The sequence below is a fragment of the Drosophila suzukii genome, chromosome 2L, assembly GCF_043229965.1.
Source record: "Drosophila suzukii chromosome 2L, CBGP_Dsuzu_IsoJpt1.0, whole genome shotgun sequence".
In the NCBI taxonomy this organism is placed as follows: Eukaryota; Metazoa; Arthropoda; class Insecta; order Diptera; family Drosophilidae; genus Drosophila; species Drosophila suzukii.
In genome coordinates this window covers 17,399,118-17,425,063 of record NC_092080.1, presented here as the reverse complement: position 1 = coordinate 17,425,063, position 25,946 = coordinate 17,399,118, and the positions used below count along the sequence as shown (strand labels likewise).

Here is a 25,946-nt window from a genome sequence, read left to right as displayed (position 1 = left end):
GGTGCACACCTTGGACAACTATTTAGCCGGCTAATTCAATTAGCCGCATTCATTGGCGACATTCACGTGCAAGAGCAAAAAAACACAGAGAGACAGGTGAAAGGGAAATTGCTAACGCGAGTGAAAGTCAGCTGATTGACAGACTAATTATGCATCTTATTATTCGTATTTACAAAATATATTTATACGTATTCCAAATGGCTGGAGATTGCTAAACTAAGCATTGCATTCACACACGTTTATTGATGTTTGCCCTATTGCGTATGTTATGTTTTTCTTTAATACTGATTTAAGTGTTTGTTAGATTGAAGAAAAGTCTTTTCTTATGCGTGTGGCTGAGGCTCCCGTTTCCGTTTCCGTCTCTGTATCCGTTCCCTTTCCATTTCCTCCCGATTTATCCTTAATTGCATATGCTAATCCATTCCTCCACGTGGCACTCCTCGCACTCCACGTTACAGCACCATTGAAATTTACAGTGACACCGCTCCGCCCTCCGCTGAATCACCTGGCTGTGGCCACGCCCACAGCAGAGGGAGGTGCACCCGTCGCTGGTCGTGGTGTTCCGGTTGCACTTCCGGCCCACGGTGCCTGTGGAAAAAATTAGATACAATTGGAAAACATTTTAACGAAATTAATTTGGCTTTTTTAGTTTATTTAAGTAAGCAATAAGAACCAAAATTAATCAAATATTAAAAAGGAACTATTTCTTCCATTACAAAAATAAGTTCATTTCGTTCTTTTTAATCCTTTTTTTTTAAATTATTACTACATTTTATAAATTTATTTTATGTAAATTATATTTTAGAAATCTAAGTTACTATTTTAATGGGCTGATATTATACAATATTTGTACTGTACTCCCAACATATTAAAAAATCGATTCTTTTCATTACAAAAATACGTTTTTTTTATCGACACTAAATTTTATAAATTCATTTTATATAAATAATACCTATTTTAGAAATATCGATTACTTTTCCAATGGACTGAAATTATACAAAATTCCTACTATATCCCATATAACAATTATAATAATTATTTCTTTACCTAATCTGACTCAAAATGTGTAGATCAAAACAACATATTACTAGTTTTCTGAAGGCGCTTTATATATTTTTGCCATGTAAACAAATTAGTACTGCAAAGGTCTTCTAAATAAAACAAATTTTTAAGAACTATTTTCATTTACTTATCAGTTTCAAAATGCTTACAATAAAAAGGAGGTGAATAAGAAAAATACATTTTTTAGTGGAAGCTACAAAGTGTTTTGTAAGCTGTTATATCCATTTTTTCCATTTAAATACGTGAACACCTCGATTAAATCGCATTTAATTCCTCCCACTAGAGGACAAGCTATTAAAAGACCGTAAATAAACTGTTCAACTAAAGCATAAACAAAGTATCATAATTGTTTGGCCGACGATAATTGCCAACGTTAATTGCCATCATTTGCCTAGACACGACACCGGACACGGGCACATGAATCAAAACGCCCGATGGGCTGGTCCCCAGTCCACTGGAGCTTGGAGCTTGGAAACCGGGGCTGGAGCTGGAGCTACCGGGCTAAGCCGGCGATTAATTATAAATTTGCGTCGTAATTAACACTTTTAAACTGCTGACAGTCGCCGGCGCAGCAGCGGCTTTTGATAATTTGCAAATGTGTCAACGGCAAAATGGCTAACGAAAATTGCAAGTGGCAGTTAGACGTCGATATCGATGTGAACGTGCCGCAGCTTCGACCGATCCCCAAACCAGAGGAGAAACAAGGGGGGCTTATGGGGATTAAATTGCCCGTATTACAATTTTTGAAACTATAAAATACAAAATATAATTTGTGGTACACGAAAATGTTAGCCATAACCTTTTAAAACATTTTTAACATTGTTAAAATGGAAGCCACTGTTAATTACGAAGATAATAAAGATCATAATAAATCATAAAAATCATCATTAAAAATATATACTTTATAAATAATTAAAATAAAAACCCCATTGATTTTAATGCCTTCGCCCCTGGCCTATACAATCCAAACTGAGTTAAGCTGATCCGATCCAATCTGATCCAAACTGAGCTAAGCTAAACTGAGCTGCTGTGCGCATGCCTCGATGTCGCATTTTTTTCGTGAATTATGTGGCATGTTTGGTAGCCCGCTCAAAAAACATTTTTGGTTTTGTTGCATTTGCTGTGGCTCATTTGCATTTGTGATTTATTTATTACAGGTAAATTAAATTTATCGCTTGGATCGTATCGGTAAATCATTTTTAATTAGTTGCACCGATTTTCTTGGCGAAAAATAGTAAATTAACTCATAACGTAATGGATTCCTCGGATAAGAAAATAAAAAGAATATATGCAATAATATTTTACGTTGATTTTCTTATAGAAATGTAATTAAAATATTTTATTTTTCTACTAATCAAGAGGGTTTTCTAAGCCGAAAATCTTAATAAGAGGATTTTTATTAAATAAATATTTCACGTTTTACTACTTAAAACATTTTAACATGCATATTAGATGCATGTGTAAAAAAAAGATTTTATAGATCTGTTAAAACTTTTTTAATGATTGTTAGTTTAAAAATCTTACCTAAATTGTGCAAATTAAATGTCGATATTGGGAATTATTTAATATGACATCCTAAATACTACAAATAGTTCTTCTGATCACTTACCCTGTATATCAGCTCCCAGATCCCGCTCACAAAAATTCGGCGAGCGCTGATAGTAGAACAACGAGGTCTCCAGCTTGCGGGCCATTCTTGCCGCATTTTTATCGGCACTCGGCTGCCGCGTGGCCCGCTCCACTCCGAGTTCCTCATGCCGCCGCCCCTCGGAATCACCATTTCCACCGCCATCGTGGCTTCCAGATGCATCCGCGGTGTCCAGATCGGAGGACGCGGATCCCGAGCCGCTGCCCCCATTAGATTTCTTATTGCGCGCCCTCTTCAAAACGACCACGGGCTCCCCATTGCCCAGATTCGATTGATCCACGAGAATGGCCTTGCGGAACTGGTGCTTCAGCACCTTACCCACGACGTGGAAGTCGGGGGCGGACTTCCAGCAGGTCTTCAGCTGGCAGCTGCCGGACATTCCATGGCACTTGCAGCGGAACTCCATGTTGTTGGAAACGGCCTATAAAAGAATAGTAAAAATATTTTTATGTGAAAAATACTATTAAAAGCCGTTGCTCAACATTATAAAAAAGATTAAAGAATGCTTTTAAAAATAAGATTCATAAAAATTGGAATCGACAGAAAACTGCTTTCAAAACTTAATCTTCCAGCAACTACTTAAATTTTACTATTTAACCACTAATTACATTTTTGCAAAAACAGCTGTATTAAATAACAAAATAATTAGTTAAATTAGATAATTATAATAAAATGTTTTTAAATTTGTATGCCACTTTAACACTATTTATGTATTTGCAGTACGAAAATAATTCGGATACTCCAGCAAAGAAAGAAGGTATTATATCAAATGTATTCTCTAAAATTAACCAAATTTGATGTCATATTAATAAAGAAATCTCCTCATTTTTAAGTAACAATATAAGAACCAAACTTACTATTCTGCCGGCGTGATTGTTGTGCAGATTGATCTTCGACTGGATGTCGCCGGCCTTCTCGCGGCAGTCGAGGAACAGCTTGGAGTACTCGACCCCGAAGTCCATGTTGTGGGAGCAGCCGCCCCACTTCCAGCGACTGGCGATCTTCGACCGCTCGTACTTCTTCTCCTCCTCGGGCGTTAGAATCTGGTTCGTCTCCAGGTACTGGAGGAACTGCTTCTTCTCCTTGTCGAGCGACTGGCGCAGGTTCTTGTTGAGAGTTTTGCGATTGATGGTGGGGTCGCAGCCGCAGGACATCAAACGACCTTGGCTGCAGGCACGGGCCACACTGTGGGCCACCCCGGCAGCCGATATGGCAAAGGCGAACGCACTCTCCCGGTAGCCTAAAACGGAAAGAAATGCCATGAGGAGTATGTTTTGGAATCGGTTCGGTTCGGTTCGGTTGGGAATCTTCGAAATGGCTGCCCCTGGGAATCATTGGCCACTATTGCAATTTATGCGGTGTTATTTTTAACGCTGCATTCGAAGCAGTCGCCGCCCTGGGAATTCAGCGGCATTTCAGCTTTGACAACAGCTCAAAGCAAAGAGACTGTGGCAAGACCATTTTTAATGATGCAGTCCACACCCACCCAAGGCTGGGATACACTCAACGAAATGCTAAGTACATAAGGATTGCAGGTGAGGAAATAATTCTGAGGATATTAAAACGGTTTACTTAAAAGTTACGACAATTTTTAAAGACAAATAAATGGAACAAAGTTATCTTTACAATACTTCATCAAAAGTATATATAAATATATTTAAATTAACAAAGAAATTATTTAATAAGCTTACCAAAATTTTTTTTTTTTTCAATAAGACAGTTTAATGTCTGTTGCTTAAATATTGTTTGATCTCTTTCAGATTTGATCATTGGATGGTAATTACTTAGTGCAATCCTAACATATTTAAAAATATACTTTTTAAGTAAGGATACTGAGACTTATTTCAATCAGTTTCCTAAGTTGGTAAAGACTATATCAACTTAATAATTTTCAGAATTTAATATAGAATCTTTTTGTTCAATTGTGATCTTTTTACTAAATCGATTTCAATACATAAGACACCATTAAATTAACTTATTTCTCCTGTGATATTTAGGATGAAGATCGTCAAGATTATGTGTGAATTGAAACAAAACTTAATGCAAAAACAATAACATTTCATAACGTTTAATAATTGTGTCAGTGTAGTATTTGAAATGCCTTATGCAGCGCTGGCAGCTGTCAAATGGCTGTCAAAAAAGCTGACGTTAATCATGGTCGACATGGCCGTGAGTGGCCCAAAGTTGGCAACATTTGTCAAGCGATTGACATGCAAATGGTCAGCGCCACTTTGCATAAAAGCCAAACGCAGAGAGAGATCTCCGAATCGGCGACAATCCGAGTACATATGTCAGAGTGACAGCCTTGCATCATTCTGGGGTCGCGGATCCCAGGTCCGGACAGCCCGCTCCTTGGAGCCTCAGCCCCTGTCAAGCAATCAGTCAGTCAGTCAAGTTGGCCAGTCCGTCACTCAGGATGCGCACGAATGCAAATGTCAATGTTGTGACAAGTTGTCGTACAGATCAGGGGTTCCAGTTCCAGCGATCCAACCGGCGATCGATTGCACAGTGCAAGTGCAATGGAAAATTGTGTGTGTAGCGCGCATTTGATTGACGATTAAGACGCCATCAATCAAGGCATCAGCGAACAGTAGCCCCAGCCCACTCCGCATTCTCCACTCCACTCCCGCTTTTCACTGATCACTGATCGGTGATCGCTGATCGGTGATCATTGATCGGTGATCGGCGATCGCGGACTTGATTTATGCACGCTTTGTTTGTCTGGCCGTCCCCTCTCGGGCCATTTGCAAATCCAAATCACATCATTGGCAACAGTTACATTTGACAATGCCTTGGGGTCTCTCGATCTACCGATCTGCAGATCTACCGATCTCGCGATCTCTCACCGCCTTGCGCATAAATTGGCCACAAAGCCGAGATCGGGAGGCCGGCTGACTTGGCTTGGCGACCTGTCTCGATCTCCGCCAGAGTCTGGAGCTGGAGCTGGAGCTCCCTCCCCTGTCTCCTGTCCCGCGTGTTGCAATCCCAAGTAATTGTTTGCGACATACGTCGCTCGCTTGTTGTCACAAGTCCAGGTCCAGAGAAGCCCCAGAGAAACCCGAGAGAGAGAAAGAGAGGTCCTCCGATAAAGGTCGATCCTAAAACACACACTAATAAATATATTTTTTAAATACATCATATAGTGCAATCCTAAAATAGGTGTAAAGCAATTAAGAACTAAAAACTATATGTTATTTTAGATGGAATTGTATATATTGGCCTTACAAAAACTGACACTTTATAAGAACAAAATATATTTGAAGGTAAATAGGTGATTGGTCTATCTGACTAGTGGATAAATACTATTGGGTTAAAGATCTAATATTATATGTAATATGTTTTTATAAAACAAGAAATCTTGACAAACTATAATTGATTTGGAAGTCAAAAAATGTTATTGAACTTATAATCCCATTTTAATTTTTTTATAATATAAAATTTTAATAACGAATCTTAAAATGGAATCAAGTGATACTGGATATTGTAATTGTATTTATAAATTTAAGTGACCGATTTTTTCGCTAATTGTTTTAAGTAACAATGGAGCTTATTTTCAAGTGTAGATAATCCTTTTACTACTTTTGTGCTGCAGCCTTTAGAAGGGGGTCTCCAACCCCTACGCCGCCGCTCCATTTGATTGACAATAATGCATGGTAGCAGCGGCAGCAGCCGTGGCAGCAACCCAATCCAAGATCAGCGATCTGCAACGACGACGTTCCGACGATCGACGATCGACGATGGACGATGGACGATCGACGAGTTCCATAAGTTATAGTAGATGTATGCAAAATAGTTGACCTGTCCGTGCGCCGTTTCGATTGTCAGTCATTGTGCGACTCGGCGACCGGGCGACTTGATTTGTTTCGTTTCACTTGGTCGCCCCATCGTTGGCCCCCGATCTTGAGGTCCCATGTCCACCGTCCACCGTCCAATGTCCATCGAATCGATCCCTGACTTTGTGGCTGCCTTTCTGCCCTTATAAGTCGTCTTCTCTGGCCGCGATCGTTGCACGCGTTGCTGTTGGCCTGTCAATATTGACTCTCGTTATGTGCAGTTCCTTCCTTATTTAATGGACGCACGAACGGACCGGGTTGACAAACGGACAGTGGACAGTGGACACTGGACGGGGACGGACGATCCTCAGACATGTCAGTGACATAAGCTTGGGTTTACCATATTGGTTGAAGGCTAGTCGAGAGTTACTTGGAAGTGCTGCTGCTCTTGCCTCGGCTGCTGCTGGTGTGGCATGCATTTGGAGATTTATGGTTCGGCATTGTCTTTTCGGCAATGTTGTTAACTTTAACCCGCCGGCCTGGCATTTGCCTCGATCCACCTAAAGACCCCCGCCCCGGATGCAAATAATATGCACAACATTTGCTGTAATGGAATAATTTGGTATCAGATTCGATAATACCAAAACCAACAGTTGAGTTTCCATTTAATAACAAGGATCTAAGATTTTGGTATTAAATAAGTCAAATTATGCTTAGAGTTTAAACATATACTCCTTGAATTTTTTAAATATTCAGGTAACTTTTACTTTTACTACTACACTCAAATAACCGACAAATTTTAAAAATATGGCTAGTATAAGTATGGAACTTTGGAATAAATAGTGATTTGTTCTTTTACTTTAAAAAAATAAAATGTAAAATAAATATACTGTTCTTGCACAAAGACTTTTTTTAAATTTAAAAATGGCTACATTAATGACAAAAAATATATAACTTAAATAAAAAATGTAAATTCGTAATCCCAGCTGATTATCTTCTTTAATTGGTCGGGATAACGATTTCGAGTCCACACATTTAGACTGATTAGGAAACGCGAATGATGCTGATAATCACATCAGAGGAATGACAATGACAATGTTGGGACTCTGTCCGTATCCACTTCCAAAACCAAACCCAAGCCCAAACCCAAGTCCAATTCCAATTCCACATCCCATATCCCATATCCATTCCCAGGACTGTCCTGTCCTGTCTTCTCCGCTCCAAAAAGCATTCGTTTGTCTCCGTTTGTCTCGCTGTTCGTTGTCAGTGGATGCGGCAGCATCCGTCAACGGAGATAACAATTTTTTAAATTGAAATTGAATGAAGTGGTTTGCTTACAATATAATTTATACGATGAATGCAAATAAATTACGCCGTACGAAAGACGAAAACGAGATGAGGCTGAGTCCGAGTCCGAGTCCCCTGGCCTTTCCCTTTTAGCTTCTGTTTGTTGTTAAGCCTCGTTGTTGTCGCCTGTCGCATTGAAATTTGTGAGAAATCTCCCGAACATCTCCGGCTATATATCGTTTGCATCTGGATTGCAGTGCCGCCATTTTGCCCATTTCCATTGTGTTTCTTTGGTAGCATCTCCATGGCCATCCTATCCCCCCTTTCTGGCATTTTTACAGCAATCGTATGATGCATAATTTAACTAATGAAGCATTCTGGTTAAAGCACTCGGTTTATTCCCATAGGACGGCTCAAGTGTTTGGCCAAATTAGTGGGTAATTGAGTACGGATTTATTTCTTTGAATTGCTTTTACATTTTAATGACTTTGGTATTAAGTTCCGAAGGCACTTGACGTTTAGGGCTTCCAGATTGATTTTTGATTTAATTTAAAATATAACACAATATTTAAAAAGTTTGATAGTTAATTCATAATATAAAGAATTTGAACCTTAGTTATATTATTCATCTCTAATAAATGTTTTCAAGTTTATCGCAATGTATTAAGAAAATTTAAAAGATTTTTTATTATTTTTCGGGGATTTGAATTGTTATTAAATTAATATATAATAGATTCAAGACCACAGCGTTATTCAGTTTATTATTTTAAGAAAATTGTCATTTAAGCCTAAAAGCTCCAGTAATTTTATTGAATTCTCTCATAAGTGATAATACCACCCATCCCATATATATCATGACTCATAACAGTAGTCAAGGGAAAGTTAAGAAGCTTCCCAGTTTGCGGAAAACCCGAGATCGGCGCCTGTGATCAGAGATACCGCTACTTGTTGGCCCGGCCAACAAAAGGGGCTTAGAACGCGGCTTCCCTTTGTTGCATTTAGATGTTCTACGAAGAGTGTGTGATCTATCCATCATAAGGCACACGCCGCGTGGGCTTCCAAACGGATCGGCGGATTGGGTAACACAATGCCCCGCGGACAGATTAAGATATCAAAGTCAAAGTTCGCATAGCCGCCGTTTTCGCGATGCGATGCACCGGGCTGTGACAAAACGGTGGGTCCCAGTCCTCAGAACGAGGTCCACTCAACACTCTTAGTCGGGCAAATAGAAATTTGATCTAGTCCGGTTGAAACAAGTGCACAGGGAAAAAAATATATATCATAATATTTAGCCGATTATTGAAAGTTCTGATATACATCTTATAATAGTTATCGTCTAAATATCGCTAATAAACCCATCGAATTAAGCCTTAAAATTTTTACTACATTTTGTGTAAGATAAAAGTTATCAAGTTAATAAATGATCGCTTACAATGTAACAAGTCGTTATGATTTTGGAATGAAATCGTTTAATAAATGCGTAAAGCAAAATGAACATTATTTCCAAAAAATTCCATATGAGTTTGATAAGATAATTTTTATCTTTTTATTATCTAAATATTTTTTAGATAATTTATTTATAAAGTTTACATTTAAAAAGTTTGATTTATATTTCCCTCTAAAAATATTTCCTGTGTGGGAGCATTAGATGCTGGGATTGTGTTGCTGCTGTGGCTTTTGTGCCATGTCGTGTCTAATAATGCGACGGTTAATAGCTTCGGACATTGTCTGCTTGACCAAACGTCTCCGCTATGGGCAATTTTAATTAGACTCTTTTCCTAGCGGTTTGCGTGTGGGCCGGCAATGTTTTTCCCCTCCCAATCCCGATTCCCCCAGCCTCGGTTCAGGCTTTTCCGAACCGCAAAACTCGTTGACAGTTGGGGGACTTTAGTTGGCAACTCGGGCCGGTCATAAAGCGATTTTGTTTGCGTGAAAGCTGAGCCACGCTTACTGCACATTTTAGTGTCAGCTTAATGGCTTTGGGCCACGGCTACCTCTGGCAACCTGAACCTGGGAAACTCTCGACCAACTCACCTTTCTTCAGCAAACTGGAGGCATGCGGATTGCGGCTCTTTGTGCTCAGCGACGAACAGTTCCAGCGATGCCATTGAAACTGTTGGGAGAATGCAGGCAAAATAGTTTCAGTTTAGTGGTATTCAACTGCTAAGGAGTTCATTTAGATATAGGGAAAATGTGCCGTCAAATTAGCTTCTTTTATTAAAAGCCTTTTTTTACTATCACTACTACTTTTCGAAAAAAAAACTTTATTTGACACTAAATTTTTAAGACATATTTTAAATACTATATATCAACATATATTTCCTTTCAAAAGATTCGTTTTAATACTTCGTATATTTGAAATCTTTATAAAATTTGTCAGCAATCCGATAAAAAATATAATACTAGACTAGTAGTAACATACAACATTTTAATGAAACGCGATTTGGAGTGTTTAAACATTTAATATTGACTAACCCATTGTTTAATAAAAAGGATTCTCCCGATACAATCTTATGTCAAAAAGCAATTAAATGTGAGCTCCATCAAATCACTAATTAATTCTGAATATTTAAGGCTTTATAATTATTTTTATTAGAATGATTGTAATTTTGTTTTTAAATTCAAACTCATCTCAGGTAGTTGTTTTTTAAAATGTTATAATTTTGACTGTAATATCTCTAACTATTTTGCTTTTCCATTTAAGCTTGGGGATTATTCGATTTTATTTTCCCACCTGAATTTGGCATTCACGAATGGCCATGTCGAGCCCTTCGAGAGCTGCTGCCGTCACATCACTGGCCTTGTAGCAGAGCTCCACTTGATCTTTGGTCAATCCAGGCACTGAACGGCAGGTGGCACGACCATCCGGCAAGCCATAGAGCCTGAAAAGAATTACGGGGTAAAGTTAGTCTAAAAGTAATGCAGCGATGGGAACATTTTTGACAGAGCTTCGCTTGACTTTGCTCTCAGAATTTTAAATCCAATTAAAATTTGATTACAGCCACCGACCGCAGTTGGCAATAAATGCCCCGAAAAACTTAACCCAACAATTCGAAAACCGTAATTAACCTTGAGTAGCTGGCAGAAACCGCAGAAGAAACCCAAAAAAAAAAACAAGACTAAACTAATTAAATTTCATTTTGTTTTCGTTTGTCTAGATGTGAAATTAAATTTGCTTCTTTTTCAGCTGAGATTTAATCGAGCTATCCCACAGCGAAACGGGCTGAGACAGTAGCTAAATATAATTTTGGTTACCAAGTGTGATATATATTGTTGTCAAATTGTTGGGCGATGAATCATTCGGCTCTTTAGCAGCAAAAAAAAGGTTCTAGACTTAGATCTACCGATTTTTAGCACCAATAAAACTGACTAATCCATTCGAGTATTACAAAAACTTGCTTATTTACTTTTGATTCTAATGGACTTAACAGTATTACCTCATTATTTCCCATGTACTTTAAGAGGGTTAACAATTTCACTCCCGACTGAACCCATTTAAGATCGGGCCATGACATTCAAGGTCAGCCAAGTTGAGTTAAGCTGAGCCGAGGTGTTTAGATCTTCTGGCAGAGATACAGATACGAGTTTTTTTCGATTTTTTTTCCAGCGGTAGTATGTGAGTGAGTGCCAGTTGACGTTGAACAACTTCATCTGACTTTTAGCTATAGGTCTAAACTTCAGCTGATGTTGGGGTAAAGTTGTTGCCACATCGCCACTTGCATCGCTTTGGAATCGCGTTGAAATCGCGTTGATCTACGACACGCAGCGAGGAATACCGGGCGTATACGTGATGTGCGTCTGGCGTCTGCAGCTTAAAATCGTTGGTAAATATATATTTTCTTAATGCCCAGACTTACGATCTGCTGCTTCTTCCACGCGGAGTTAATTGTGGCACGTCGCGTGTAGGAAAAAAGGAAAAACAAAAATGCCTCAAATGTATAAACGTGCCATTTTCACACACGTCTCTTTGTTGCAAAGAGCGAAGATTTAGAGATCCTCATATCGACATTGCGCCTCATTTGTATGCCACTCGCGTTCCGGAGTAACTGCAGCTCGTTGATTTTGCCAGCAGATCAGCAGATGGCGAGATCCGCACAGCAGGTTCAAATAATTTCAGAAATTTGTAGCTTTAAATGCTGAATTTGCATATGAAATTACTGCAGGCCTCACAATTTTTACTTTATCTAAAATCTCTTAAGGGTAAATTTCAGAATAATTAAGTGTGGTTCTATTGTTAGTTAGCATTTGTAGGTCTAAATAGAAATAATATTTTGGTTCACATAATTCAAATTGAATACATTAAATGTGCTTAGACTAGCAAGGCATCTTAGCCAACTAATTAGAGTAACAATTAAAGATTTTTGACAACCTTAAAACTGACATGAATTTAAATTTACCGTGCTATCTTAATAGCAAACAAACAACATTAGAACATAAAAAAAAACATTTGACAACAGTTATATCTCTTTCCCCCACTCACTGTATCATTATTTTCCAATCGAAGCAACAAAACTGCGATTTAAACGAGTAAAAGAAATATCAAGCCGGGGAAAAAGAGGATAAAATAACCTGAACAACTTCTTGGGCAAAATGCATTTTAATTGGCTGACGTTTCTGCGATACGAATGCGAATATGCAATGCGGGCCAGACATCTCGCCAGATAAAGAATTTAAACTGATGCACATTTTGTTAACAGCTTTATAAAGCATATGGCTTTTAGTTACCATTGCCGATGCCATTTGCCGACTTCAATAAAACTGATAAGCGAACGTAAAGAGGGAAAGAGCAGTGCACTGGAAGAAAAAGGTTGATATACAATTGCAAAAAAAATTATAAACTGGTTTTAAATAAATGTATTTATTTTATTTTATGAAAATAGTTACATTATGTATGATAATTGGAATAAAACTTTTTGAAGAAATAAAATTTATAGTTTAACTACTACACAATATATACATTTATTTTATGAGCAGGATATACTTCACTTAAAAAATCTAGAAAAATAGTTAATTTAAAAAAGTCTCAAAATAAAATAATTTTTATTTTAAAAAACTGGTTTAAATTATTTTCTGTGTACTAAAAGTGCCTGATTCGCCGGTTTTTAGGCCTCTGAGTCATGATTTTCAGGCCAGTTAAGTTTCCAGATTCCTCGTTTGCGTATTTCACGCGATGCGATAGCAATGCAATTGATTCGCTTATAAAATTTATCGATCGTTGTTTCCTCGAGGAGGAGCGAAGACGTTTGCTTATCAGACCCAAAGAGTGTTGGGGCCAAGATAAAAGCCGGCAACTGGCCAGCTCTAAATTTAATTTCGATTTTCATAACCGCTGCAGTCCTTTCTCACGCTCGATGATTCTCGAGTTCTATTGAAATGCCATAAAAAGATTGAGGCTTTAATAGGCGCCGCCACAGCCAGACTTTTTACCCTGTTTTCCTTTTTTTTGTATATGTATATATTTCTTATATATTTTTTGTCTGGTCTGTCAAACGGTAGCCCATGCATAAATCAAGGATTTCTGCAGCTTTCGGCTTATGCCTTCAGCGAACTATATATACACAATCTTTGTTATTCAGCTAGCCTAAGCCAGTTAGGCAAAACAATGTTTCCCACACAGCGATAGATACAGACGGATAGCCGGAGATTGAAGCATTTCAGACGGGGCAGATAACTTTGGTGGAGACATTCCTGAACAGTTTGTTTCGACTGGAAGGGGATTGGATTGGGGCGACCACAGCAACAGCTAGGAATGTCTTTGATCCATCCGTCCGTACAGGGTGATCCGGCATAAAAATATTTCATTTCCATACACCACGAGGAATATTTTTGGCAGTATAAGAGGAATAAAAAATATTCCTAATGTTTCAGAGGTTCAGAGGTTCGGCTAAAACAGAATGGTCTTTACTCGATCCTATTTAGTTTCGTAGAATATATATAAAGTTTTTTGATTCCTATGTTTGGTTTATGATTCTACAGATTTTTATAAAGTATCTGAAATTGTTCTTAAGTTTTTCGTATTTATCGTAATAAATAAACACATAAATACATATCGTTTTTAAATAGTATTAGTATAAATATACCCCCGTTCCAGGGTTTTTAAGATATAAATTAATAATAAGTTAAACTAAAATAGTTTTGACTCATGTATTAGCAATTTAACTATCCAATTTGGTTGCGGGGGACTGGGTTATATGCCTACTTTTAAACTATTTAACTATTTTTAGCTTGCCTATTAGATTCATAGTGCTATTTAGTTTGGGATTTAAGCAAGTAAATCTTAAAGGAATGCCATTAAAGCATGATGATCATTGATTTACTTACAATAATACATATTATGCTGGCCGGCGGAAGCGACTGGCAAATTAGCAGCTTTTGCTCATAAATAAATTCACTTCAAGTTGGAGGTGCTGATGCGAAAAAAAGCACCTGAAGAACCCTTGAACGTGTGAAATCTGCTGCAGTGCTGGCTCACCTGAGCGCAGGTGTGCGGTGGGTGTGTGGTGGGTGTGTGTTGTGTGTGCACCCAATTAAGCTGCAAACTGCAGAACCGGCGACCCGGAGGCGTGGCACTTCGACAATTCATTTGCATTTCAAACGGGCGAAATTGTGGCGCACCATGGAGGTGGATGTGTGTGCGCCTCATTATGCGTTGCAATTATGACGTTGCAACTACAAGGATGACGAAGGCAACAAAGAAGGAGAGGAGCAGCAACAACGCCAGCGAATTGCAGGCTGCACTTCAGTTGCAACATCGCTGCATTGCTGCACTGCTGCAGTCTCAACAAGCAGGGCAAAAAAGTATGTTGACAACCCCGAGGAACAAGAAAAGTTTGAGTTTCAAGTTGGACTCGAAGAATGCAACACCCTAACGCACTGATCGTTAACTGGATTTGCTTTAAAAGTTAACGAATTTTTAATTTTAAATAAGGGTTTAGGTGTACCTAAATATTTTTTATTAGATTTGATTTTGTAATAGATTTTCCGACAGCCCCAAGGAATAAGGAAAGATGAAATTTGAAGAAGAAGCCCACTGATCGGTAATTGGCTTTGATACAACAAATTATGATTAATAATTTTCAATTCAAAGGACTTTAGTTTCCAGCGCCCTTTTTTATGCAAATAATTATTTTAGTACTATATACAAACTATAATTTGTTAAAATAAAATATATAAATAATTTAAAAAAAAGAAGTTATGAAGGGTTTTAAATTATTTACTAAATCTGAAAGGGTAAATCTAAAAAGTTTTAAAAAAAAAGTTTCTATTTAATTATACAGATCATATTTTGTAAGAAAATATTTTATATTATGTTAAAAATTAAATTACTAAATTTGAAATATTTTTCTTAAGATAATATTTTAATGACCTTTATAAAAAGATCTACGCTTTGACTAAACTCATAAATAATGAATATATTGTTATATCTAAACTTTATAAACAATGCTGTTAATGTTGTATCAAATTCATATATTGTTTGGTACTTAAAAATGTTCACCATTCCTTTTTCTTCAACTGAAATATCTGATTAAAAGTTTTTTAAGCTTTGTTTCAAACGTTCTAAAGAACTTTATTTTCCTTTTTAGACTTGTAACAACCTAAAGTACCCCCTGTAAGTGTATGCCAACAACGAGAGTAACGAGATTAACAAGCTGCAACTACTAGGCGAGGCAACCAGTCAGGCAAGGCGAAGTAATGCAACCAGCATCCATCCATCCACCCCGGCACCCTGATCCCTGCTCCCTGATCCGTGCACCCTGTTCCCAGCTCCGCCTCACTGCGCACATGGAAAATCGAGAGCCTGGCCAGAAGAATCAGATTGACAAGCGAACCAGGCGCATTATAAAACTTGAGTACCGGGGACCACCCTGCAATTGGAATCAGCTCAATTGTGTGTAGGCCCCCGTGGTTCAGCAACTGCGAACATTGGAGGGGATTCCGATCCCAATCCCAGTCCCGATCCACCGACAGAGACTGCAATCCCAACTCCAATCATCCAGTGCCACGGGAGCCGTTGGCAATTTTATTTGCGGCAAGCTGCAGCCTTTTAAAATGGCGCTCGTTGTTTGGCCTGGTCTAACATGTAAGTTTCCATTTTTGTTTGCATGGCCGCCAAATAGGTTTGTTGTCGATAAATGGATTCACCAAGTCAATTTACTATAAAGATTATTTTTGGAGATCTAATGATATCTGTGCTTAAAAAATATCTAACAACTTATAGATTCTGTTAACCCTTTACTCCCCCAAAATTAAATTTGTGGCCATTAAAATTTTACATCGAAGTTCTACTAGTAAATAGTAATACAAAAAAAATGTACAACCTTGGTGCGCCCTCGGTGAAATTGCCCAATATATCAGGTAAATCCGCACCCTTCAAATTGTTAATTTGACCAAAAAAGTAGGTAACTTCTAACAACAAAATATACACTCGTTTCTATTCTTATAGTGGTCTCACTATTTAATAGTAGCTCTGCAATTGTTATAGTAATTTTACTATTTTAGAGTCGTTTTACTATTTTGTTAAGTAATTGTATTATTTGATAGTAGTTATAGTATTTTAGTGAATTTTAGTTTTTTTTTTAGTTTTTGGGTTTTTTAATTTTGGGTTATATGAGATCGAAATGAGACAATTATTTATACAACATTTTGTGTGGCAGCTCCTGAGTTGCCCATAAAATATGACTACTTAATCAAAGTTTTATGCTTTTTTCCTGAACAACAAAACCCTTCGGTTTGACCAATTGACCAATTCAAAAATTAATACGCCCAATCTTTGGAAATGTTATAAAAAAAAAAAAATACTTGCTCTCACAACAACAAAAATACACACTCGTTCTATTTTAAAGTAATTGTACTAATACTACTATTTTAAAGTATTCCAATACTTTGGAATAACTTTAGAAAGGAGCATCGGATTTTGACGAGTTCAACTGTGCTTACAGACTGGCACATTGTTTCCTGTTGTGTCAAAAAGATCACATTTTTACTTTTACACTTATACAGATCTTTCTCCTAAACCTAATGAAAATATTAAACATTTGATATGCAATCCTTTTAGCATTTGCGATACTTTTCGTTTGGTGTATGGCTCGTTATGATCCGACCATCAAGGAAGATTTTCAATGCTGATAAAATTTTAAGTATCCAAAATATTGTTTAGCGGATCGGAATTCTGTAAACTTTATTTACCATTTCCATAAACCTTAAAATTACTTCCGTTCTCTGTATTTCCTTATAAACCACGCGTGAAGGTGAAAACAGCCTGCTTGCCACCGTGTAATTCCCACAGCCGCAACAATCTCATGTTAATCGGGCACAATTAGGTTAGCTTAATTTCCCTAGCCTATCACTAGATCAATATTAATTATGCCAACACCTTTGGCTGACAGCTGTTTCTGCGGCCAACTCGGGCGATTGATTAATCTGTTGTCGCTGTTGTTGCTTGTCGCTTAATTAATTAACTCGCCAACGGGCCGCCACATAAAATAAAACACGGCGTAATGAGCCCGACTCGAAGTTAATTTGCTGACAGGCCTTTTACAGTGCGGAGTTTTGCTTTACATACTCGCGAATGGTTGGTGATGGACTATTCGGTCTTAGGATAGAATAGGCTCAAAATGGTATGGTTGGTACTTACCACCGTGTGCAGCAGGCCAAGATAATCACAACAATTAAATGCAAATTGCAATGGCGCGATGTTGCCGGTGTGGCAACCAGGTTGTTGCTGCTGCTGCTTCCTGCTTCTTGTTGCTGCTGCTGCTGTTGGTGTTGCTCGTGGCCTTTTGATGTTGCTCGCCACGCAGTCATCGCTCGGCTTTGATTTGCATAAATTTTCATACAATTGTGGCCAAATGTTTAATTGCACAGCATTTTCGTTAATCAATTTATCACTTGGCACTGTGCTTTTGGTCGTTCGCAGGGGCCAAGCAGCAGGAAACATTTTGTAGAGCTCATTTGAAATTTATTTTATTTTATTTCTTTCGGCCTTTCACATATTTTTTATTTATTGCGTTTTTTAGTTGGGTATTTTTGGCAAATCACATTTTTTCGATGTATAGAATGTTATTAATTTAGCGTTTCTTAAACATGATATTAAAGGAAAATTGAAAATTATATTTTTGAAATAAACGCAAGCTTTTGTTTATTTTTAAGGTAAGATTATTTTTAAATTGCTGATAGAGTTATGTTATTAAAAGTTATCATATTATGGAGATTTTGATGTATTATAAATTAAGATAGGTTTTTTTTTCTTCTTGGAATTTTAAAAAGTTGTTCTGTACTTTGATTTGTTTTTAATTTTGTATCGATTTTTATTTAGTTTGTTTTTCCTGGGTAATATATATTTAAACCAATTTTATAAAATTTCTATTGCCACTTCTTATCTTGCAGTTCTAGTACTCTGCATTTATGTTTCCAATTCAAACCATTAATTACACAAATTTTATTGGATTGTAATTTGACTGGTCTTGAGTTCTCTTTTTTCTTAGCCTTTTCCTTTTATTTCCACAATTTTCTCCATGCTAATTTAATTTTTCACTTAACCAGAGGCCAAAGACCGACCATTCGACGATCTGCCACGGCTTTCAACTTTGAGCTCAACTCCCTGGCTACTGGCTGGATAGCAAAAATCGTTTTCTCGTAATGTTTGTCGTTACATTCGTTATTTTTTATTTTTTCTCATTTACAATCGTTTTTTTGCCCGGCACCAAGAGGAGGCTGGGCTTGTCCGATTGGTCTGTAATACAAGTTTCGGATTATTGTAGTTTTGCATGAGGTCTTTCTCGGCTTTTTGCTCCTCGCTTCTGTTTCTGGGTGGTTTGCGTACTTTGATTTGATTCGTTTTGCGGTTTTTAGGAAGTTAATGGCTCGGTGTGTGGCAATCGTTTTTAGAATGGCGATCATAATTTTAATTTGATTGGTTTAAATAATGCAAGCAAGTTTAGTTAAGGCAAATAATATAATTTTTAAGCTAAATCTATTAAATGTGTGTTTAGTTATTATTAGTAAATAAAAGATAAAGGAATCATTTGTACATTAAAGTACTGATTTCGATGTGTCTTCTTAAAATATATTAGGCTTTCAAAATGTAATCCGATTCTTAAAACATTTAAAAGAAATTTTTTTAATTTCTGACTATGTTTTTATAAATTTTTAAATACACAAAGTATTTTTTATATTTTACCGATTTTGAACTACTGTGCTGTTTTCTGGTTTACTACAAAAGTTTAATAAGATATAGCTGTTTTTGAATATTGGATTGGTTTTATGAGTTGGAAAATACCATTTATATATTTTTTAATTTTTATTTTAAGTATAAGTCATTTTACTTTTAAATAAATGTGCCTAGCGAAGCTTTTTTTGGATCAAACTTTTAATTGTTAGATCTTACATCAACGTGGTTTGATTTGTAAGCTATTATTGATTTATAATTCTAAATTTTTGAACACTTTTTATGTTAAGAACTTCAACTAATTTGCATTTGTGAGATGCCTTTATTTATCGCACAGAAGACACAGGACACGAACGTCCTGCCAGCAAAGCGAGTCGCGCGACTATGAGACGAGAGCCGAGCTCGACGGCCTCTAAATGCAAATTAAAATTGAAATATTTGAAACAGAGGCTGGCTTCGTTGTTATCGCCATCGCCATCAACCTCGTCGGTTGTTCTCGTTGTCCTCGCATCGTCCTCGTCACCATCCTCGTCAGCATCCTCGTTGTCCTGTTCCCGTGCGTGTTATCCTGGGAATTACGTACCCATTCGAGTGGTGTGGGATTTTCGCTGGGAGGTGGATGAGGAATGTGCGCGTGCCTTTCCGTTGGAGGGTGAATTCCCGATTCCTGGCTCAGCGACTGGCTGGCGAAAGTACAAAATACATCAAAGGATGCAAACACCAACAAACACACAGGACATGCTGAGATATTGAGGCAGGGCTGCTCATTCTGGCTGCGTTTATCGCATGCGAGAGAATGTCCTTTGTTATCCTCGATTTGCGGTTCAATTAACACATTGGGATAGGTATTGTATTGTAAGTACATAAGTTGATTAAATATTTACATCTACAAATTAATAATGTTTATTAAACAATTCGAATCCATATTAAGAAATATGTTTCTTAAATATATTTGAATACATGTTTTAACTATAGTCAGTAGTAAAATACAATATTGATAATAATTTTCCTAAGGAGGTGCCAATTTCATTAAATTTATAAGCTTACTGGTGATATATTCTTGTCAAACTCTTATTGAATTTAATTGATTTAAGATTTAAGATTTAACCCCTTGTCGCTGGGGTCTCTTGACACCTGACTGCCTTTCTGTCTGGCCTTTAAAGACTGATTAAGCAGCCTCCTTGTGTTTTTGTTGCTGTGGCAAGGACACACGACCGAGTGCCACTTCTGCTGAACATCAAAGGGTTAACAACAAAAGTGAAACTGGTGCAGTGTCGCCATCCTCTCGCTATCCTCCTCTCACTCACGTCATTGTTGTCCTGTCAAGGACTCCAATTATTGCAATTTCGTTCTTTTGTTGCTGTTGTTGTTTGCCTTTGAAATATGCTAATTTATATACTCGAGGCGGCGAAAAACAAAGGCCGAGGCAATTGATTCACGTCTGCTTCCTTAGTTAGTTCAAGGGGTTAAGTGGGGTTAGTGGGGGGTTTTTGGAGGACAGCAGCAGAAGCATCGCAAAATATGGGTCGTTTAGGCGGGCGGCTTTTCTTTTATTTTCATTTGGATCGTGTGTGTGTGCCTGTGAACTTAACCCTCTTTGACTTTTCACTCGCTACTTGTTACACTTCAAAGGGATTTTCTGGGCGAGCTGAAGAAACACTTGTTGCCAGCTGTTTTTGAATGCAATATGTTCTGTCTATTTAAAGGAAAAAGAGGGGAAATGTCTATGCAACTGCAGTTCTGAGCAATTAATGATTGATCAAGAAATAATCGTTTAACGGGGTTGCAATAGATCTTGACGATCATAAATTGTCTGTCAAACTAAATAGAATATTGCCAATTACGGAAACACGTCAGTATCAAATGAGGTTATTTATTGATTGAGAGCAATCAATTAGCTGGCTTGTTTAATAAATCAATTTATCAATTCAATTAAGAGAAGGTTGGGTGTTGAATAAACTTAAAGGCTGGGATACAAATTATAACAATTATTATCCAAATTTTTAGAAAATATTTTCCAAGCTAAAAATTTAATAAATAATCAAAACCCTATTCTGACATTAAGGCCAAACATTTAGAGGCAGACTGAAGGCCATAAAATAGTTCTTTAGTTACAAATATTAAAAAATATATAAATATATTTATATTATATCAAAATTAATATAATTTATGATTTATGATACTATGAGGTTCCCACTAAATTTAAAAAACCCTTTTCTACAAAAATTAGTTTACTTATTATTATCATTTATAATAAAAATGAGAATTAATTTGACTTATGATTCATGATAGTATGTACACCATCACTCAATTTATGAATCCTTTTCTACAAAAATTATTTTATGGTATTATTATTTTAATCTCTCTATTTGTGAGTAACTTCTAACTTTAGTAACTCTTTGTGCCTTTTCAATGGAAATTCCTCTCTGTCTACTTTCGCAAAATGTTAATGCTAAAGCTCATAAATGTAATGTATAATAATTATAAGAATGTGAGCCATCAGTGTGTTAAATCCTGTTCTACAAAAACTATTTTATGATATTATTATTTTAGTCTCCCTATTTGAAAGTAACTCCTCTTTTTAGTAATTCTCGTTGTCTCTTCAGTTGAAAATTCGTTCCGTTCTTTTGCGCACAATGTTAGTGCTAAAGATAATTATATTAATATTTAATAATTATAAGAATGTGAGCCATCACTAAATGTATTAAATCATATTCTACAAAAATTATTTGATTCTCATATTATTATTTTAGTCTCCCTGATTGTGAGTAACTTTTATTTTTAGTAACTCTTGGTGTCTCTTCAATGGAAATTCCTTTCTGTCTACTTGTGCACAATGTTAATGTTAAAGCTCATTAAAAATTATCCGTTAACAGCTTCGAGCACTGCATCTCTTATTCAGCTAAGCAACCCCATCCATTTGGCAGGCACTCAAACCGCAAAAAAAAAACCACAGTGACCAAAAAAAAAAAAACGGAGACAAACAACGGCAGCGGGCATTTGACCATCACATCTACCGCATACAATTGCCATGAATCACCATCACCTGGCGGTGGCTTCAACTGCTTTTGGCCCGGGCTCAGCCATTTCAGCCGGAGGAGAGGAACATCCATCAATGTGCCGTTGACATTTGCTTGGACCGCTGACAAGAATTGTCACAATAAACAATACAACCACGACGACAACAAGAACAATGTTGGCAATGAGGAGGACACGTGACGTGATCAGGAGCAACAGCAGGAGCAGGAGCAGGATTTGGAATTGGATTCGGAATCAGCCTGATGATTAGTTCGGTAAGTGGCAGCTTTTTTCGGATGAGGGCGCATAAATTACCGAAAGGATTAACCAACCAACCAACCAGCCAGTCAGCCAGACTCAGACTCAGACTGAGACAGCTGAGGGACAGAGGGTAGAATCATTGTTTTTCCCGGTGTTCAGTGAACTGTATGGGATTCCACCGGAACGAGGAATCCAAAAACAAGGGGGTTTGACGCTCAGACGCCGAAGGGTCAGGGTAAGCATCATGTTAAAATTACAATCAGATCAATTTCACAGATATTAACATGAGTATTTGGGCCAGGGCAAGTGTTGATGGGATACCACTGCCAGCGAGGGGTGGCTTTCTTATTGAATTTTCTAAAGGGGAAACATTTCTAATGAGTACATGCAAATTAGGGAGTGGGCATGGTTGCGGATGAAATTACTTACAATTTTAAACAATAAGTTATTTTATAATTGAAACACCATACAGTAAAAATAATGAATTTCATTTGTTTTCTTTTTTTAAATTTCTAAATCCTATTAATAATAAATCATAACATTATATCATGGTTAGACTTCTGACTTTACAAACAATTTTTTTCTTAAAACAGAGTTACCTTGGTTTTAATTAAATTATAAATATTTTTTTAAAACTAAAGTTAGATCTTATTTCTGTTTTGTAAAAAAAAACCAATCAGGGTTCTCTGAAAACAGGATTTGAAAGACGAATAAAAATAATTCAAAGGGTAATAGTAAACAACATTGAATGTAGAATATTTTCTTCACTTTATTAAAACAGAATTTTGTACATTTTTTTTTATAATTTAAATTTGAAGGATTTATTTGTCTCACACAACAACAGCTTTAAAAGAATAATTATAAGCCCACTTTGTGATGCCTTAATAAGGCCAATCCCCTGAAAAAGCATCGATATTTTCTATTGATTGCATAGCTTGACTGTAGGTGTGCCCAAAGTTCAACACAATTTGCGCTCATTAAAAAGGAAAAATCCATGAAAAATTCATCATAATGACGTAGCCCAGGGTTACCGAAAATCAAGCCACCATAATTTAGTTAATTTTCGGTTGGACTTTATTTGTTTGTTTTTTTTTTGCTGCCCGCCATTGAGGTCGATTTTTTCGTTTAATTAACTCGAAACGATGGCGCGTTCATAAATCCTGACAAAAATCTGACAAAATGACGCAAATTTTCGCGTCGAAGAAATATCTCTTCGGCGGAGTAAGAAATAAAAATAAAAATTAAGCGAAAATTAATCGAAGTAATTTCGAGAGCAGCTTCTGCGGCTTCTTCGGCTGCAACCCCTGCCTGCCGCAAAATCGGGCGACATTGCGAACATAACTTGTGGAATTCTTGGGGCCAAAGTGGCACAAGGTAAAAAGGGTTGGGGGTTTGGGGCCTCGAGTCTGGGTCTTTCGTATGGGAAAAATTCCGCTGGCCTCCAATCAGTGCACACACAGTTTGCATTGCCCTGACATGAAAAAGAAATCAGTGCAGGGCTCACTCGCCCTTTCCCTTCCTCTGGTTCCCTTTTTTATTTTTTATTTTTTATTCACAATTTTCGGTTGCAGATGTGTGGGAAAATTTTTCAATTTTAATTGCACGTTGCACGTTGTCGTCCCAAAATTTAAACAGTCGATATCCGAGGGCCCACCTACAAATCTGGCCCGCCTGTAAGGGTTGGGTTGGCTGTTATTTTCAGGGGGGAACTCACAAAGTTCGTATAGCTCGCGTCTGCATACCAGGAGCGCCTTTCTATGAAAATTCCTGGCAGCATCTCGTCGCAGCCGCGACTGGCATCCCAGCAATGTTTTGGCTCTCAACTATGCAAGCGGAGCTTCCGAAGTCTGTACCGCCCTGATCCCCCTTTTCCTGGGTATGCCCCCTTTCTCCTGGGGTACCGCCCCTGTCTCAGTGCGCGGTCATGTCAAGTTTAGCAACCACGAGATGCTGGGGAGTTGGCGGGAAGGCGTAGCTTTCCGCAAATTACAATTAAAAATTGTTTCAAGTGGTTTACAAACCACAGCACGCACACAACTCCGCAACGAGCTGGTGTAAGCAGTCCTCAGATGACCAGGGATGGATCGAAGTCTTATAAATTAAAGTTTTTAGCAATGAAAACGCACTAAAATATTAAAGGGTTTTTGGTTTTTTAAGGTTTTCAAAATATCCAAGTGGCACTGAAGAAAAGGTAAGGTGTCCTATTTGCTTCTCAAATACCATGGATAATTTTTTGTATTATTTTTAAAACTCAGATATTATTACTAATAATGTTATTAGGAGAAATAACATGTTTTTTATTTTATTAAAGAAAGGTTGTTTATCTTAAATCGGGAAAAAATATTGTACGTGCAAAAAACGAAAGTTGTTCTCCACATTATTTTCATAAAAGGTATAAGCTATTTCGATGTGTTCCCAGTTTTTAAGAACTTTCAGCATAGGCTATTTTGGGAGGATATAGTACGGATGTGTAACTTTTATTCTTTAATATATTTTGTGGTGTTTGTTAAACATTAATCTTTTATATTGTTCCTTTGCTGTATAACCATAATATTCTCATTTACTCTTATTATCGGTCCCAAGACTCTGTCATATTTTTACTGCAGCCCTTTTGGAACGAAGGTGGTTAGCCAGACCTGGACTGTCCAGCGCTCATTCACATCATCGTCGGCGTTGTGGTCATCATCATCATCAAAATGAAAGTTCAAGTGCATGGCACTCCACTCGTTGGCTCCAGCGGCCATCTTGGCTTTTTAGTGACTGCCAGCCAACCAGAAGAAGTGCCGGGCGAACGGAATGGAGACGGATGGAGATGATATAGGGGGCACCTACAGGCAGATGATGAGGGATCGGAATGGACAGGCGGCCAAAGACTCCATTGTTGCTGTGCTTTATGACACTGATGTGGCGCTGAACGTCGACTGCATTCGTCATCCAACAAGTTGCATCAACAGTTGGTCAAAAACCGAATGGGAGAAAAAAAAGGCCGGAGGCTATGGAATTTGCAGATGCATTCTCATTGGAGGCTGCAGGGAAGAAACCTAAAAACATTTGGCCGTCGCTGCCTGTGACTTTGATTTGCTGCCTGTCATTTGGCCGGCTTTCGATCTCTCTGTGCTGCATTGCCATCCTGGCAACTTCATTTTGTTTGCCGGCTGGCGAACGGAGTGCATCCAATCCACATCCAACCCCCTAGTTTCCAATGCGCATGTCTGCGGTTCCCCGACAAAATGAACGCCCTGTGTGGGTGGAGCCAAAATCGGAATGAACTTTGGCCGGAGCTTTGTGAGCTTTGCGATTTGGGGATTCACCCGGGAGAAGCTTTAAGCTTGGGGCACAGGATGCCACACAGCGTTGCCAGATGGCATCATAAATCACCGTAAACCCAGTTGGGATCCAAGGATTTCTTGGCTTATTTTTGTACCCAGTAATATGTTGGAGATATGGAGATATTGGCATGTGAAAGTGAATATTATTAACAATACATAATTTGCTACATTTATGAAACCCTCCTGATAGGTAAGTAACTATACTACTTACATTCATTTTATAAAAATGATCCTGCTTTTGAGTGGATTGCTCATTTATTTCAGAAATTATCAGGTATCTTTTGGTCGAATTGCCCTCAACCATGTGTTTTTTTCTTGTTCCTTTTATTAAGCATCGAGCACGCGCACAGCTTATGAAAATTATGAAAGATTTACATTAATAATTCTTACAAAAGCCACAC

The 25,946-nt window shown here is 37.6% G+C and overlaps 1 protein-coding gene across 1 annotated transcript; it reads right to left on the bottom strand.

Annotated features, from left to right (window-relative positions):
- Window positions 1-96: 96 nt before the first annotated feature.
- Window positions 97-17,828, bottom strand: Wnt10 (Wnt oncogene analog 10). Its single transcript, XM_017075629.4, has 6 exons — window positions 17,405-17,828; window positions 10,505-10,652; window positions 9,805-9,883; window positions 3,568-3,950; window positions 2,672-3,131; window positions 97-588 (listed from the first exon to the last, which is right to left on the bottom strand). Exons 1-6 carry the CDS (start codon window positions 17,602-17,604, stop codon window positions 401-403), a joined length of 1,458 nt encoding a protein of 485 aa, XP_016931118.3. The 5' UTR covers window positions 17,605-17,828; the 3' UTR covers window positions 97-400.
- Between the last annotated feature and the right edge of the window lie 8,118 nt (window positions 17,829-25,946).